The sequence below is a fragment of the Haemaphysalis longicornis genome, unplaced genomic scaffold, assembly GCF_048455015.1.
Source record: "Haemaphysalis longicornis isolate Haplotype H1 unplaced genomic scaffold, Haemaphysalis longicornis Haplotype H1 scaffold_1, whole genome shotgun sequence".
In the NCBI taxonomy this organism is placed as follows: domain Eukaryota; kingdom Metazoa; phylum Arthropoda; class Arachnida; order Ixodida; family Ixodidae; genus Haemaphysalis; species Haemaphysalis longicornis.
In genome coordinates this window covers 256617628-256635366 of record NW_027526203.1, presented here as the reverse complement: position 1 = coordinate 256635366, position 17739 = coordinate 256617628, and the positions used below count along the sequence as shown (strand labels likewise).

The 17739-nt window shown below is 51.0% G+C and overlaps 1 protein-coding gene across 1 annotated transcript; it reads left to right on the top strand.

The window, feature by feature from the left end:
* The first annotated feature begins 4334 nt into the window (after positions 1 to 4334).
* LOC144169351 (uncharacterized) lies at positions 4335 to 16776 on the top strand. Its single transcript, XM_077698457.1, has 11 exons — positions 4335 to 4531; positions 12103 to 12279; positions 12600 to 12776; positions 13097 to 13271; positions 13591 to 13767; positions 14088 to 14264; positions 14584 to 14760; positions 15081 to 15257; positions 15574 to 15750; positions 16073 to 16211; positions 16522 to 16776. The coding sequence occupies exons 2-11, from the start codon at positions 12146 to 12148 to the stop codon at positions 16581 to 16583; spliced, it is 1572 nt and encodes a 523-aa protein (XP_077554583.1). The 5' UTR covers positions 4335 to 4531; positions 12103 to 12145; the 3' UTR covers positions 16584 to 16776.
* The last annotated feature ends 963 nt before the right edge of the window (positions 16777 to 17739 follow it).

Sequence of the window (17739 nt, the reverse complement as noted above, 5' to 3'; positions counted from 1 at the left end):
TGCTAGTGGCGGCCGGCGGCGTGCGGCGGCTCGTGGCCCCACTGGGCCAGGGTGCGGAAGCCGGCAGGAGAGGGGCGAGGAAGGCCGACGACGAGCCTTGAACGCTTCCTCCTGCAGCGCCACAAGAAGAAGGGGCGTGGGGTAGCGCCTTAGCGGGCGGCTCAAAGTGGATGCACTGTGCAGCCGCGCCGCGACTGGCAGTGCTGGCTGGGTGAGACACGCTCTTTGTGAGCTCGCTCCGCTGGCTCGTGCCCGCAGCTGGCTCCGCTGGCTCGTGCCCGCAACAGTAACCTCCGCCCGATCTTCCTCACCTCTTGTCTGTGGAAGCTACTGGAGCATATTATCCTCGGAAGACTTCAATCCTACCTGGAAGAAACAAACAAGATGCCACCAACCATGTTTGGTTTCCGCCGTCACCTTTCAACCCAGGACATTCTCCTGCAGATAAAAGAAGATGTAATGGGCCAAGCCAACCGCCACACTCCGAAAGCCATCCTGGCCTTGGACCTGAAAGGGGCTTTCGATAACGTCACTCACCAAGTGATTCTGACCAACCTGAACAGCCTTGGCTGCGGAACACGGACTTACAATTACGTCCGAGATTTTTTATCAAATAGAAAGGCCATCCTCAGGCTTGGTGATTTGTCCTCCGGTCCCATTGACGTGGGTGGCAGAGGCACACCACAAGGAGCGGTTTTATCTCCCCTACTTTTTAACATAGCCCTTATAGGCCTACCTACCATCCTGGGGGCCATCCCGGATCTGCACCACGGCTTATATGCCGATGATATTACAGTGTGGACAGGCAAGGGTTCGGTAGGCGAGATGCAGGAACGTCTCCAGCTGGCCGCTGATGCTGTGAGTGACTACGCAAGGAGGTGCGGGCTTTCCTGCTCACCACACAAGTCCGAACTTCTTTATGGTCGGAAAGAGAAGAAGAAAAAAAGTCCAAGATCCGGGCATCCAGATCACCCTGGACGGCCATACCATCCTACCGTCACCTCACATCAAAGTCCTCGGTATGACTTTTCAAGAGGACTGTTCAAACACCATTCTTCTTAACCGGCTCAGTCACACAACGGGACAAATTACCCACATGCTCCGAAGAATAACCACCAAAGCGAGGGGAATGAAGGAGGAAGACACCCGTCGTCTGGTAGAGGCCTTCGTCATCTAACGCATTACCTGCGCCATTCCCTATGCTATATTAAGCAAGGGCGACTTGGCCAAGATTGACACCATGATCCGGAAAGCCTATAAGCATGCTCTGAGGCTTCCTATTAGTACCTCGACCGACAGGCTTCTGAAATTGGGCCTACATAATACGGCCGCCGAACTAGTCGAGGCCCACCTCGCCAGCCAGCGTCTGCGACTAAGCACGACGCCCTGCGGCAGGAGTCTCCTCACCAGACTGGGAATGGCGTCCCCCGAAGAAAGATTCCAGCAATTACGCGACGTACCTCCAAAAATAAGAATAAACATTGACGTTGCACCTATACCCCGTAAGATGGACCCTACTCACCACGCAGGGAGAAGAGAATCAAGAGCGCGCACTCTCGACAAACGACACAGGGACCGAGACCGCACGGTTTACACCGACGCCGCCGACTACGCCAGAAGGGGAGCCATGACCGCCGTGGTTACTTCAACGGTGAACCACCTCACCAGCATCACCTTGCCCTTCACAACCACTACCCAGGCAGAGGAAGCGGCCATTGCTCTGGCCATCTCCCAGACAAATGCGGATACCGTTATTACGGACTCGCAACAGGCTTGCCGAAACTTCCTTCGGGGTAGAATTTCCAAGACAGCTCTGGACATCCTGCTGCAAAAGCCACCCGAAAGAAAAGTGAAGATTGTTTGGACGCCAGCCCACTCAACCCTCCAGGGCAACACGACCGCCCACGACATCGTCCGAGATCTATCCCGCCAGGTGACACGAAGGTGTAGGTTAGAGACTGCGTGTCCTTTGGTGACGTATCAAGACATAAAGGGATACTATAAGTGCCAAAGAATGATCTATCCCCCCGGCCATGAATATCTAACCAAAGAGCAGGAGCACTGCCTCAGGCTCCTCCAAACAAATACGTTTCCTCATCCGTCAAAACTTCACTTGCTCCATCCCACTCAGTACTTCCCTCTGTGCAAATTTTGCGCTTCCCCGGGCACCCTGTACCATATGGTATGGGAGTGTTCGGCAAACCCAAAAATTCCAAGAATCGCGCACCCTTCCCGTGAGCAGTGGGAGAAGGAGCTGTCCAGCTCCGGTCTCGAATCCCAGCTTAGGCTGGTGGAAAGGGCCGTAGCGGCAGGGGTCTCCAATGGAGTCCTGGACTGAGGGCCCCACACCACATTACGATGCTCCCAATAAAGTTTATCCTCCTCCTCCTCCCGCAACAGTTTCAACAGGCAGGAGAGGAGGAAACAATTCATGTGAGGCGAGGTTCTCGTGCGTGGACACCTCAGTTGAACCGGGCGATGTGGCCTGGCTTGCCTGTAGCTTGCGCAAGCGCTTGGTTTGATGCACGGAGGGGAGGGAGGCGATGCTGGCCAGTTGGAATTGTCCACGTCACTGACGTCATCACCCGTAGCGCATGTGTCATCCTCAGCCTTGCCGCAGCTATCCCTCGTGCGCTTACGTAGCTGGGTCAAATCCCTTTCTTCTTTAGAAACCTCTTCCTGGGTATGATGAGGGCTCGAAATGGACTCTACTCATGGTTCCACCCCTATATCTCTCTCCCCTATGTTACAATAAAGTGTATGATGATGATGATGATGATGATAATGGTTGTTCAGACATGGAAAATGTAGGCTACATCTGCCGCGGTCGTACTGGTTCTCACCTTACATGAGATAACCTGGCTCTGCCGGCTACGGTGTTTCGCTGTGGTTTCATGGACTCATCGTCTCTTGTACTCGGCTACTCCACTCCTCCTCCCCTTTACCACCTTATCGGTCATACGGTTTTCACTAGATAAATAAATGCCTAAACCAATCTTTCCTCACTTATCCCCCTCCTCACCCTTCGCTCTCCGTTTCCGACGCCCGCATCTGGCGAAGACTTCAAGCTCACACATGCCACAACCACGTCGCCCTCCACCGCATCTCCCCCACCTGCTTTGCACCCAACTTCTCACGCTGCGACACTCCCAACACGACCCTGCACCTTGTCTGGATGTGCCCACTGAACCCCCAACCACCCGATCCCCCTTCTGTAGAGCGATGGGAGAGCGCGTTGCGCAGTTGCCAGCTCGGGGACCAGGAAGCCCTGATCTCTCGGGCGAAGGCGGCGGTGACCCTGGGATGGCCACCCACCGCTCCTAACTCTTTCTCTCCTTGTCCCCTCTCCCCTTTTCTGAATAAACGTTTTCCAACCAACCAACCAATCTTTCCTTGCTAAACGGTCAACGCCCTGATTGGGTACGTCCAGTCACCAGAGAACATCACAACAACGATTATCATCATCACTTCCCCGCCCTAGACATCAATATTTCCCTTCCTCACATACATTACGTTCCTTGTAGTAATTCTTTTTCTCCTGTTGCTGCTTCCATCCTTTCGCTTTCGTCGCATCTTGTGGTTTATTTTTGCTGCCCCTCACTTTCCAGGTATTTCACCCTTTGCGAGAATATTATGGGGGAAAAGTGTGCCCTTTCTGGAGTAAGGTAACATGCGGAAGTGTTAATAGGAGCAGCGCACTCCCTTTTAGTAGACAACTGTAGTAATGCTTACCGGGTAATTAACATTGAAGGCAAATGAAGGTTTTGTTTACGTAGGGAGATCAGGCCTCTTGCAGCCTATGCTTCGGTAGAGAAATCTGATCCTTCTTAAAGGCCACAACGATCATCCTACAGTCAAGACTCTTATCAAAAGCTCAGTCGTTAATTGGGCCACAAGCCACTACTATGCACGCATCGAGCAGCTAAATGTGACAGTGGCCCGGCCGTTCGCATGGACGTGCAGTGCACAAAGACAACGCAAGTAGTAGCGGAGTAGGACGTGCAGTTGATATTGGCGTGCTCTTATTTCCAGGCTATTATAAAGTTCACCGATTTTCCCCGCATTTTTTAAATTCCCTTGGGCAAGTTTTTCCTCTTCTGATTCTTCTTGGCGAGGCACATACCTTACCTTGAAAGCCCGGCAAGAATTTAGTCATAACGACATTCGCATGATCACCGTGTGCACATCAATTTTCCAATTGAAGGCAATTAATTACCACGATATTGTGTTCGTCGTCTTCATTTGAATTGCCGCGCCATCGTCGTCTTTTCTGCATTCACTATCATCATCACTGCTCCGCTCCACGTGCAACGAGCGCGCCAGTCAGGGATCGCCACATCATAGAACACCCGTCACCCTTGCAGAACGGGCCACGACGAAGACGCTGGAGACACTGGACGAGGTCAACTTCACCAACGCTAGGTGATACCACTGGAGTAGTTCAGCGATCGCCTCTGGTTCGGCAGGAATGGGAGGCTGCGGTGACAAGGTGCCATGACTGTAGACTTTATCTCGCCGTGGGTCCCGTATGGTAAGCCACGTCCTGCGATGCCCTCATGTCGTCCTCTGAACGCGAAGGTTTTCGACAATTGGTCACTGGCGCTGTATATTGTCATGTAAGCGAAATGTGCCGCTGTTATACCGGGGTTTATATCTGTTAAAGCAGCCACAGAGTAAGAGCGCTGACATATGGAATTCGTAAGAATTTTACTGCACAGCAGTATACCTCTAACCAGCCAAGGATATTTTCGTGTCCGTGTCAGCAGAAACCTCTTCGGCTATCTACTACACTGGTTACTGGCTACAGCCAGGCTACACAAACTACTGGCACCACCAGGAATCGAACCTGGGCCCGGAGAGGAGCGACGCGAGAGTCCGTCGGCTTGCCGACTAAGCTACGCCTATACGTGGAGAGGGGGGTGTCTGATGAGGGGGAAAGCGCTGATGGGAGGCTATACATGAAACAAGAGTGAGCGAAGGCAGTGAGAGAGGGCACGTTTTAATCGCGCGTGCTGCCCGCTTCCTCAACTTCAAATGACGTTCCTCTCCGTTTTCTTTCTGCCGACACACGGGCGGGCTATAGAGCGGCGGCCTCCTCAGCTCTCGCCCGGCCGTGGTCGACGCTGTGGCGTTCGGGACGCCGCCCCGGTGAATCCCGAGTAATGGCTGCTAGAGTCTCTGGTTTCGCTCTTTGTAGAGCCACGTGAGCGAATTCGAGGGGCGCCGCATGGGTAATTGTAGGGCGTGTGGTTTACAGCTTCGCAGTCCACCCACCTTCACAGCGGGGACTGGAGCCAATTTTTTTAAATAGAATCAATGCAAATGAGCGTTGAATCTGAACGAAGCAGCTTGGCATAGCGTTTTTTTTTTTTTTTTTGTGAAAAGCGTGGTAGTTGCCTGTAATGTTGACCTAACGTGCAGTGCTAATGCGCTGCGGCGGCTCAGTGACTATGGCGTTGTGCTGTGGAGCCCAAGAACGCGGTTTCGATACCGGCCGCAGCGGCCACTTTTCTGATGATGGGAAAAGCAAAAACGCGTGTGTTCGAGATTTCGGCGCACGTTAGACAACCCCAGGTGGTCAAATCAGTCCTGTGTCCTCAACTACGGCGCGGCTCATAGCCCAGGTGTACCTTCGGCGCGTTAAACCCCACAATCGAAAGTGCAGTGCTTGGCATCAATGAAAATTACGTTGGACATCACAAACGCAGGTTGCATGCGGGCGCGCCGAATCTTTTATCAATGCTGTGATTGTGCGCAAGGGGCGCGTTTTCTTTTTTTTTTTTTCTTACCTGCTTTAATGATTCGCGATGACTAAGGGTTCTGTCGACTCGCGCTCGGCCTCGCGCCGCTTGCGTCCCTGCTCCGTCTTCGTCGCCCGGCGCTCGGCCTGTCGATCACGAGACGAACCGGGTGCATACGTAGAGTTCCCTCACACGCTATCCCGCTTTGAGCTTCAGGTGGTGTTTTCTGCACGTGCCGTGGCCGCCCCTAGTAGGTGTTCTCTCACGCGCTGTGCTCCAAGAGAGGCAGCGTTCTGCTTTCTCGCTCATGCGCCCGTGTTCTCGGCATGCGCCGAGGCCGGCCGCAGACTTTCTCCTTAGGCGCTGTGACCGAGAGCGTCTTGAGGCTCTGTGTCGCTTATTTCACAGAATGGGCATTTAAGATTGCGCGTAGAAGCTGCAACACAAGTAGCCCTCCTTAGTTCACTTCTACAAAACTTTTCAACAGAGTCCGCAATTTTAAAGCACGCTGGGATGTCACCGGCTCACCGAGTGGCGGTGGGATGTTTGAGTGGCGCCGTTGTCGTCTGCGGCACTCCGCTTTTTTGGGGGGAGCATTTTGTGTTCAAATTCGCCGGTTTGGCTGCTTGATTGTATTGAAGAGCGTCGTTGCTTTGCTTCCATTATATTTAGGGCGTCTGGCGCCTCTAAATACCGTCAAGTTGCGGCTGTGGCTTTCTTCAAAGCGGCTCTATTGCGTTTATTGCTGTAATTGCAGGAAAGCCGTCCAGTAGCCGCTCCATCGCGGTAATGACGTTTCAAGGGGTTTGATTGATTATTGGGTTTAACGAGCCGACGCTTCACAGGCGATGAGGCGCGCCCTGTAGTGGAGGGCTCCGGATTGATTTTGACCATTTGGGGATCTTTAACGTGCGCCGAAATCTCGTACACATGGGCGTTTTTGCTTTTCGCCTCCATCAGAAATGCGGCCGCCGCGGCCGGGAATCGAAAGCGCCACCTCGTGCTCAGCAGCACAACGCCTTAGCCACTGAGCCACCGCGGCGCGTAATTCTAAGGGTCGAAGAACGCCAAGACCGGGAAAGAGGGTAAAAATGTTAACAGCGAAGCTCTTGAGCAAATCGTTTGTGTATGGTGTCCACAGTTTTAAAAATGCCAAGACAGTGTCAAGCGCTCGTGCACGCGTGCCTCGAGCGCACGTTTGTCAAGCTAAGCATACCTACTTAAGAAGATTGGCCAACCCCCCCTCCCCCCCCCCCCAAAAAAAAAAAAACACTCCAGCTTTCGCCGCGCGCCTCGAGCGCACGTTCGTCAAGCCAACCATTGCCTCTTGAAAAACTCCAGTGTTCGCCGTATCGTGGCAACACTTGCTCGGAACGAGACTGACACCTCATAGCGTCCCTCGTTCGTTCGGCCTGGTATCGTCGTGCGCATGCGCTCTGTACCGTAGAAGAGCCGCGACTTGAATGTCGAAGCTGCTGTATGTGATCATTGACTCCACGTGGCCCGGCCGCGGATAGTTCGCACGACCGAGGAAGAGGCCGCGCTTCGAGAGGCTAGGCGTGCAAAGCATCCTCTAGAGACGGTCAGTCGCGCTTGCAGAGTGGCGTATGTAAACGTCGACCAAAACGACGAGCTCTCTGTCGCTTTGGTCCACATAAGTTCATTGAAATTCCATGCCGCCGACGTTAACCACGACAGCACAACGACACTAAAACACAACTTTGTGTCCGTCAATGATCACCCAGAAAAGCTTCACCATTCAAGTCTTGCGCGTGAAGGCAAGCTTCCCAGATTTTTTTGAGCTAGTTTCTGAGTTATCTGATTGTCATAGAGAGTCGTAATTTTTGGGCTGAGGTACTTTGCGACCCCCTAATCTAAGTAATGGGTGTTTTGGTTGTCTGTGTTCTGCAAGCATTTTGGATTTCGAAAAAAGTTGATAAAATTGTGGCAGGGTCCTTTTAAAAACCGGCTTGCATTATGTCTGAGTGCGAGGCGGGTGCATATCCGCAACGTGGGTTAACCCTTTCGTTACCGCGCCTATTTAAAATCCTTTAATTTGAACGATACTTTGTGAGCGCCTTTTCATATCGTTCCAGGCGTTGCTCGAACAAGTAAAGCTGTTTGGAGTTATATCAGAAAATGGCCTTTCAAAATCAGTAGTGTTTCTTTTTTGCAAAAAAAAAAAAAAAACGGGATTTTTGACACGCATTTGAATCACCTGGGTATGGAAAAGGGGCGTGGCCATCGCGCGTCACTGCTACCAACGAAGAATGTGTGCCACTCGTAATTATTCTGCATCAGTTTTGTTTTTTGTTATCAGGGCATGAACGATGAACAAGCAAACGATTTTCAATCGTCAGGTTTGCACTCTGACAGTAATAATCCCAGAAATAAGCCGGAGTGACACAACAAAAAGTGACGTTAGAAGTAGGATCGCGACCGTCAGGAATTTTATAGTTGAAGGCCCTATTTTCTAAAACGATGGTCGGCCTTTTTAAACTATGCAGCACTGGCGGGCAAATGCATCCATTTTTTTGGTTCGGTACTCGTGTGGAAAGGTTGGAAGGGGCGCAAATCACATGAGATGTCCCCATTGCGACCACCTGGGGCACGGTACAAAACGACGATAAAACTACGCGCGCACAGTAGGCGTCGGTTCCCGCATCGTTTTTGGCTGCTCTGTCCGTCTATATGAAACGGACAGACCGCACGTGCACGTAATTTCGAAGCTGGTGCGCTTTTTTTCAGCAAAAGTTACCATCGTTTCAAATTCTTGTGCTTCTGTCTCCTTCTAATTAAGCTCTCAAAGGAAAAAAATTGGCGGAATACACAAATAGGTGCACATTGAAAGTAGTGGCGAGTGCTTCGAGAAGTGCGAGACGCAACGGGGAACGTTCAACGTCTCAATACCCTAGCGAACATGTGGTCAGTCCAACTGCCACTCCTTGACGCGGTCGGTGGTGAGTGGGAAGGGGGACAGCTAAAAAAGCACGCGCCGTAGACATCCTCTTCGAAGGTCGGTGACCACCGGTTGGTGGGGGCTTTCAAAGATCGACGTTAAAGTGTTTTATAAAAGACCAGTGTGTCTTCTTGTCCTGGCTGTAATCGTAATCAGAAATCACAGCCCCTGGTGCCTACTAAACGCGGCGTAGGGTGAGGAAGAGTCTAATTTGCGTTTGAGTTGCGGCCGTTCTTATGTAAGGGGTGGCCAAAGCTGGACACGTGTCGTCCACAGCATTAGCGAGAATGAGGTCGGCCTCTCTGCTGGATGGCAACGTCCACGCCGGCTACGAAATGCTGCATAGGGCCTCGGCGCGCCGGTACTCAACGAGCGGCTTGATTGACTGTCAGTGGAACACATGTCATCCCCTTTGTAGAGGGGTTATTACGCGTGTCCCCTCACCAAAGATGACGGGATGCAGGAGTGGGCGTCAATTGGTGGTGGAAACCCGACGGTCCGCCCGGCCAGGGCACGGCAGTAGCGCTCGAAAGGCTACTAGGCGAGATAAATCAAATTTTGCTTTAAAAATAGCGATCGGACCGTGCCTTCTCAACTAGCTGAGAACAAATTTTTTCATGTTAGCGGATTGCCCGTGATTGGTTATGCTTTCATTTATTTTACGTTTGGGCTTTGGAATGTCCTCTCCCTACATCTATTCATCACGCGCCGTACAGCAAGCTCTTCAGTGTTGCAGTCCATGCAGCCCTGTCTCTTTTCCCCAGTGTTCCGCTCTGGCCTTAAATTAAAGGGACTTAAATCAAAGGGACTTATCATTCGAGGCGACATATTTCCACACATGTTACATGGGCTGATGCAGTCGGGAACAAGCTGCAACCAATATGCACCGTATGGAAGTTATACTAACTACTGGCGCATTTGCATCATCTAAATTACTAAATTGCTTGGCTGGAATGCTTGAAATTAAAAGTCCAAATTAAATAAATTGTGCAACAAATATGCGCAATTTGCATAAAGCGCAGAATTCGAAGGCCAACATTTCCACCGTTATATTTTCCCTTCGCAACTCGTGTCTTGTTAAGCTCTATAGCACTTGAGCAAGCCAACGCCAGGTAAACATTGTGCCAGGTTAACAAGTGACCACTTCCTACCTGGACAGGTGTATACGTATGGGTATGAAGGTAAATAAAACAAACACTGTGAAACCTCGCCCTCACATTTCGCGTGGCTAGTGAAAAGACTCACTAGCTTTTGTCTGTGCCTGTTAAAGGAGCCATGAAGAGAAAACACAAGTTTTGTTCATTCGAAATATTGCCTCACTAGAACCATACTGACACAACTGTTAGCGCAAACGTCGCTCAAATAAGCGACATAATTAGAAAAAAAGGGAATGACCATGCGACCCACTAGCACATTTCCCGCAACAGAACCTATGAAGGTCATACTAGAATGCTCTGCGATTGGTGGAGGCAGGCAGAAGCAATTAAACGCAAGTTAGGCAGGGCTTTTATCAGTTTGCATAGTGAGCTATATGCCCGTGAAACATACTGCACATTCTTTTTATGACACTAAGAACGGTGGAGTAAACTGTTGAAGTTCCGAACGAACACGCGAACATGTACGCCGATGCGTACGAAACAACCGCCGGCCGAGCTGGACATCTCGCCGTCGCGCAGACGAATTTTCGGGTTCGAGGCTCTTCGGGGCCAATGAACCGTTCTAGCACGCACAGCCGCGACCTTGCTTGGTATCTTAATCCCTTGACAGGAAGTTGGCGTTATATCGCCAAAAAGGTAAAAATAGAAACCAGGGGAGTAAGGAGCAGCAAGCAGCGACGAGATAGTGCCACTCGTCGCAGAAGTTTCGGAATGGTGGTCGTGTTGGCTTGCTGCTGTCGTTACGAGCTCGTTTTCAGTTTACAACCACTGAATACTTCAGTTCATTAGAGTACTTAACAATGAAATTTCGTTGCTGCGTCCTGAAATGCCCATGTAGTACGGGCAAATAGTCGAGGGAGTGCGAAATCCCCGCCGGTGAAGAGATCTCCTTTCATGCGCTGCCCAACGACGAACCAAAGCGAAACAAGTGGCTACGTTTTGTGAACTTTGCAAACGGAGGAGAAAGAGAGCTAAAGGAAGTACGAGTGTGCTCACTTCATTTCCAACGAAGTGATTACGGCGGGGACCCTTACGTTAGCTCACTCCTGGGACATGCCACCGCTCGTCGCCGACTACGAAATCGCCGTCAAAGCGCTCTGAGTTTGAAAAAAAAATACCGTACACACCGCGCATTGACGCTCATATCTTTCTGGTCGGAGCAGAAAGCTCGTGCGAACGGCTTTCCATACACGACACTGGCCAACTGGCATAAGCGATACTGCTACTAAATTGAACTATTATTAACCGTAATAAAAATACGGCACATACGTATCAGTCTGTATTCGTCCGTCGCGACGGGGCTGACGAGGCAGCGGTGCCGACGGCTGGGCGTTCGTCTGTTGTGAGTATCGCGGAATGGTCGCTTTCCGGTCCATCCGTGTATCCCACAACTTCTGCCGCTCGTGCACTTGGAAGCATAGCGTTCAAGTGGGGTGAGGTTGTTAAATGCAAGCCCGAGCTCCTCGGCTAGAGCTTTGTTGTGCGGATCGGGCGATTCCATGACTAGGGCTGCGGATGTACTAGGTTTTACTAATACTTTTAAAATGGCCGCCGTCTCGGCTTCGGCATGAGTTCCGGTTCCTGTTTGATTCCCGCGTGTGGGTGCTATATGGAGTCCACATACTAAGCATCTGTTTCATGTACCGGCTCATATGACGCCATTGTTCACGTCCCGAAATGTACAATTTAGCCGGATATTTAAAAATTTGGCTTAAATTGCCTCTTTTCTCTGTGAATAAAGCATCGTTTGCTTCCGGGAAAGCGCTTGGGGTACTATGAAACAGCTAATCTTTCGAATAAAGCAAACTTTTGTGTTCTCTTCATGGCTCCTTTAACAGCCAATGGGACGAGGTGGACTTGCAGTGTTCCAGACAGCCACTCACACGGCAGCAACTGTCACGGCGCCTACTTTGATCTCAGAGCATCCAGAGCAGAAGGCATCTGAGGTGGGATGCACTCGCGCATCACGAGAAGCTGTTCCGGAAGAGGAGGTTGATCGGCCTCGGGAGGACGGTGTGCATAGTATGTCTTTTGGGTTTCATTGTTGGTGAATGAGGATAGAAAGATTGGTTCGCGTCACAGCTAATGATTTAAAATGACCGGGTTTTGGTGGTCCCCGCTTCTTAAAGCCTACCCGCAACAAGTATAACACTAATAAGAGAGTCCTGCAATGCTTTAAACACTCGTCGTAAATTTAGAGCGGCTACAAAGCAGCTCACGCGCTTTTGTCTGTGCCTGTTCACAGCCAACGGGACCAGGTGAACCTGGAGTATTCGAACCGGTCACTCATGCGGCACCAACTGTCGCGGCGCCTGCTTCGTTCTCGGAGCATCCGGAGCTGCAGGCATCTGAGGCGGGACGCACTTGCGCGTCACGTGAGTCTGTTCTGGAAGAGGACGCTGATCGGCCTCAGGAGGACGCTGTGCGTAGTTGGTTTCATTATTAAAAGTGTTGTGCAAAGGCAATGATGTAGCCAGTCTCAACGCATGCACGAATGCAGGGGGCAATTCTCCGAAAGTATGTCTTTTGGGTTTCATTGTTGGTGAATAAGGGTAGAAAGATTGGTTCGCGTCGCAGCTAATTACTTCCAATGACCGGGTTTTGGTGGTCCCCGCTTATTAAAGCCTACCTGCAAAATACATAGCACTAATAAGAGTGTCCTTCAATGCTTTAAGCACTCGTCGTAAATTTCGAGTGGCTATACAAAGCAGCTAACGAGCTTTTGTCTTTGCCTGTTCGCAGCCAACGGGACCAGGTGAACCTGGAGTGTTCCAACCGGTCACTCACACGGCACCAACTGTCGCGGCGCCTGCTTCGTTCTCGGAGCATCCGGAGCTGCAGTCATCTGAGGCGGGACGCACTTGCGCGTCGCGTGAGTCTGTTCCGGAAGGGGACGCTGATCGGCCTCAGGAGGACGCTGTGCGTAGATGGTTTCATTATAAAAAATGCTCTGCAAAGGCAATGATGTAGCCAGTTGCAACGCATGCACGGATGCAGGAGGCAGTTCTCCGAAAGTATGTCTTTTGGGCTTCATTGTTGGTGAATAAGGGTAAAAAGATTGATTTTCGCGTCACAGCTAATGATTTCCAATGACCGGGTTTTGGTGGTAGCCGCTTCTTAAAGCCTACCCGCAACAAGTATAACACTAATAAGAGAGTCCTGCAATGCTTTAAACACTCGTCGTAAATTTCGAGCGGCTACAAAGCAGCTCACGCGCTTTTGTCTGTGCCTGTTCACAGCCAACGGGACCAGGTGAACCTGGAGTGTTCCAACCGGTCACTCATGCGGCACCAACTGTCGCGGCGCCTGCTTCGTTCTCGGAGCATCCGGAGCTGCAGGCATCTGAGGCGGGACGCACTTGCGCGTCACGAGTCTGTTCCGGAAGAGGACGCTGATCGGCCTCAGGAGGACGCCGTGCGTAGATGGTTTCATTATTAAAAGTGCTGTGCAAAGGCTATGATGTAGCCAGTTTCAACGCATGCACGAATGCAGGGGGAATTCTCCGAAAGTATGTCTTTTGGGCTTCATTGTTGGTGAATAAGGGTAAAAAGATTGATTTTCGCGTCACAGCTAATGATTTCCAATGACCGGGCTTTGGTGGTCCCCGCTTCTTAAAGCCTACCCGCAACAAGTATAACACTAATAAGAGAGTCCTGCAATGCTTTAAACACTCGTCGTAAATTTCGAGCGGCTACAAAGCAGCTCACGCGCTTTTGTCTGTGCCTGTTCACAGCCAACGGGACCAGGTGAACCTGGAGTGTTCGAACCGGTCACTCATGCGGCACCAACTGTCGCGGCGCCTGCTTCGTTCTCGGAGCATCCGGAGCTGCAGGCATCTGAGGCGGGACGCACTTGCGCGTCACGTGAGTCTGTTCCGGAAGAGGACGCTGATCGGCCTCAGGAGGACGCCGTGCGTAGATGGTTTCATTATTAAAAGTGCTGTGCAAAGGCTATGATGTAGCCAGTTGCAACGCATGCACGGCTGCAGGAGGCAGTTCTCCGAAAGTATGTCTTTTGGGCTTCATTGTTGGTGAATAAGGGTAAAAAGATTGGTTTTCGCGTCACAGCTAATGATTTCCAATGACCGGGCTTTGGTGGTCCCCGCTTCTTAAAGCCTACCCGCAACAAGTATAACACTAATAAGAGAGTCCTGCAATGCTTTAAACACTCGTCGTAAATTTCGAGCGGCTACAAAGCAGCTCACGCGCTTTTGTCTGTGCCTGTTCACAGCCAACGGGACCAGGTGAACCTGGAGTGTTCGAACCGGTCACTCATGCGGCACCAACTGTCGCGGCGCCTGCTTCGTTCTCGGAGCATCCGGAGCTGCAGGCATCTGAGGCGGGACGCACTTGCGCGTCGCGTGAGTCTGTTCCGGAAGAGGACGCTGATCGGCCTCAGGAGGACGCCGTGCGTAGATGGTTTCATTATTAAAAGTGCTGTGCAAAGGCTATGATGTAGCCAGTTTCAACGCATGCACGAATGCAGGGGGAATTCTCCGAAAGTATGTCTTTTGGGCTTCATTGTTGGTGAATAAGGGAAAAAAGATTGATTTTCGCGTCACAGCTAATGATTTCCAATGACCGGGTTTTGGTGGTCCCCGCTTATTAAAGCCTACCTGCAAAATACATAGCACTAATAAGAGTGTCCTTCAATGCTTTAAACACTCGTCGTAAATTTCGAGCGGCTACAAAGCAGCTCACGCGCTTTTCTCTTTGCCTGTTCGCAGCCAACGGGACCAGGTGAACCTGGAGTGTTCCAACCGGTCACTCATGCGGCACCAACTGTCGCGGCGCCTGCTTCGTTCTCGGAGCATCCGGAGCTGCAGGCATCTGAGGCGGGACGCACTTGCGCGTCGCGTGAGTCTGTTCCGGAAGAGGACGCTGATCGGCCTCAGGAGGACGCCGTGCGTAGATGGTTTCATTATTAAAAGTGCTGTGCAAAGGCTATGATGTAGCCAGTTTCAACGCATGCACGAATGCAGGGGGCAATTCTCCGAAAGTATGTCTTTTGGGCTTCATTGTTGGTGAATAAGGGTAAAAAGATTGATTTTCGCGTCACAGCTAATGATTTCCAATGACCGGGTTTTGGTGGTCCCCGCTTATTAAAGCCTACCTGCAAAATACATAGCACTAATAAGAGTGTCCTTCAATGCTTTAAACACTCGTCGTAAATTTCGAGCGGCTACAAAGCAGCTCACGCGCTTTTCTCTTTGCCTGTTCGCAGCCAACGGGACCAGGTGAACCTGGAGTGTTCCAACCGGTCACTCATGCGGCACCAACTGTCGCGGCGCCTGCTTCGTTCTCGGAGCATCCGGAGCTGCAGGCATCTGAGGCGGGACGCACTTGCACGTCGCGTGAGTCTGTTCCGGAAGAGGACGCTGATCGGCCTCAGGAGGACGCCGTGCGTAGATGGTTTCATTATTAAAAGTGCTGTGCAAAGGCTATGATGTAGCCAGTTTCAACGCATGCACGAATGCAGGGGAAATTCTCCGAAAGTATGTCTTTTGGGCTTCATTGTTGGTGAATAAGGGTAAAAAGATTGATTTTCGCGTCACAGCTAATGATTTCCAATGACCGGGTTTTGGTGGTCCCCGCTTATTAAAGCCTACCTGCAAAATACATAGCACTAATAAGAGTGTCCTTCAATGCTCTAAACACTCGTAAATTTCGAGCGGCTACAAAGCAGCTCACGCGCTTTTCTCTTTGCCTGTTCGCAGCCAACGGGACCAGGTGAACCTGGAGTGTTCCAACCGGTCACTCATGCGGCACCAACTGTCGCGGCGCCTGCTTCGTTCTCGGAGCATCCGGAGCTGCAGGCATCTGAGGCGGGACGCACTTGCGCGTCGCGTGAGTCTGTTCCGGAAGAGGACGCTGATCGGCCTCAGGAGGACGCTGTACGTAGATGGTTTCATTATAAAAAAAATGCTCTGCAAAGGCAATGATGTAGCCAGTTGCAACGCATGCACGAATGCAGGAGGCAATTCTCCGAAAGTATGTCTTTTGGTCTTCATCGTTGGTGAATAAGGGTAAAAAGATTGATTTTCGCGTCACAGCTAATGATTTGCAATGACCGGGCTTTGGTGGTCCCCGCTTCTTAAAGCCTACCCGCAACAAGTATAACACTAATAAGAGAGTCCTGCAATGCTTTAAACACTTGTCGTAAATTTCGAGCGGCTATGAAAAAGCTCACGCGCTTTTGTCTTTGCCTGTTCCCAGCCAACGGGACCAGGTGAACCTGGAGTGTTCCAACCGGTCACTCACGCGGCACCAACTGCCGCGGCGCCTGTTTCGTTCTCGGAGCATCCGGACCAGAAAGGAATGGTGGGGACAATTGAAACGCCCGTATTCTCTGAAAGTACGTCTTTCGGGTTTCCTTATTGGATGAAAAAGATAAAAGATTGGTTTTGCGTCGCATGTGATGATTCCCAACGACATAATTTAAATATGATAGCACAGGCTATCCTTTTTGATGGGGAGAGTGTTTCGCCCTGTCGTCACTAGACTAGAATGTTTGCTCTCCAGTGCTCTAAATTTAATTCGATGGTTCCGGAAGAAAAACGCGGAGAGATAAATGCTCTCACGGCGAGCACCAGGGCATTCGATTCCCCGAACCCGTGTGTGCACGTCACTTCGTTGACTGCTTGTTCGCACTTGTTTTTGTGCAGGAACCTCCATTCCTAATGCACGGCGTGACACCTCGTGGAAGTGCTGGGTTCATGATCCCTAAGCCTTAAGCAAGTCGCCAAGCCAGCCCAAATTGTGCCAGCTGCCGATGGCAAGGTCTTCAACCCAAATTTGGACTACTGCCGCAGAAAGTGGAGAAAGAAGTCGTTGTGACCCGTGACTTGAACAATGCATCCACCATGTGCAACGTTGCCAGCACTCACGTATTTCAGCAGCAACCCGCTGTATCAATTAAATATTGATGTCTAGGACAGGGATATGATTATTTTTTTATTCCTGCAGAACCGCACGTACCCACTCTATCAAGCTGTTGACCAGTAATGAGGGAAAGATTTCGTCAGTAATTTGTAAGCAAGGGAAGGCCATACTACCAAAAAAAATTAAACACCATCTTCCCTTGTGGGAACCCTGAGTAGTATGCGAAGCAGCTATGGGGTCGATGGGGTCGACTGAATTTCCCATTAGTTTTCAGTTCGTCCTTTCCGTTGACGTTCAGCTTCGCGTGCCTTCATTGTATCAGTAGCTTCTTGACGTAGTTTGAATGAGTGAAGGACATACGTCGCGTTCGTAGCACATGCTCCTGTCTCGGTTTGTAGCGCAGTGGGAAGAGCGCCCGGTACCTTCCGTTGCGGCCAGAGAGTTGTGGGATCGAAACCGGGCGCCGCCTAACTATTTCTTTTTATAGTGGACTGCGCTGACGTCAGCCCAAACGCTGACGGTGCTGAAGTGACGCGCATGCGAATTAGACTGAGGACGGCGGATAACGACAACGAGGAAGGGAGGGACACAGCCCCGAGCATGAGATGCTTCGCATCTAAAAGGTTAAAGGAAGGGAGGAGTGGATTAGCCGAGTGCTGTAGAATATGAGTTCGCGAAACCAGAGCAGATACCGCAGTCAACGGAGCCAGAGATCATTGTCAGATGAAAACAGTAGGACCGGGGTAGACATTAGCCTACATAATCCTGGTAGACTCCTGTAGGCCGAGCGACCTAAGTGCGGAGAGAAAATTAGAATCTTCAAAGGGGCGGTCGTCTTGAAAATCATTGGGAGGCATCCTGGGGGAGAGGATATACAGGGCAGTATGTTGCAACGTTCGGAGAAAGCCAGTTTTTGTGGTCGATGGTGGCGAGTACTGACATCTGACAGTAGTGACAGTAACTCAGTGGAAATCCTGTCGGGGGAAGCAATTTTTCAGTGA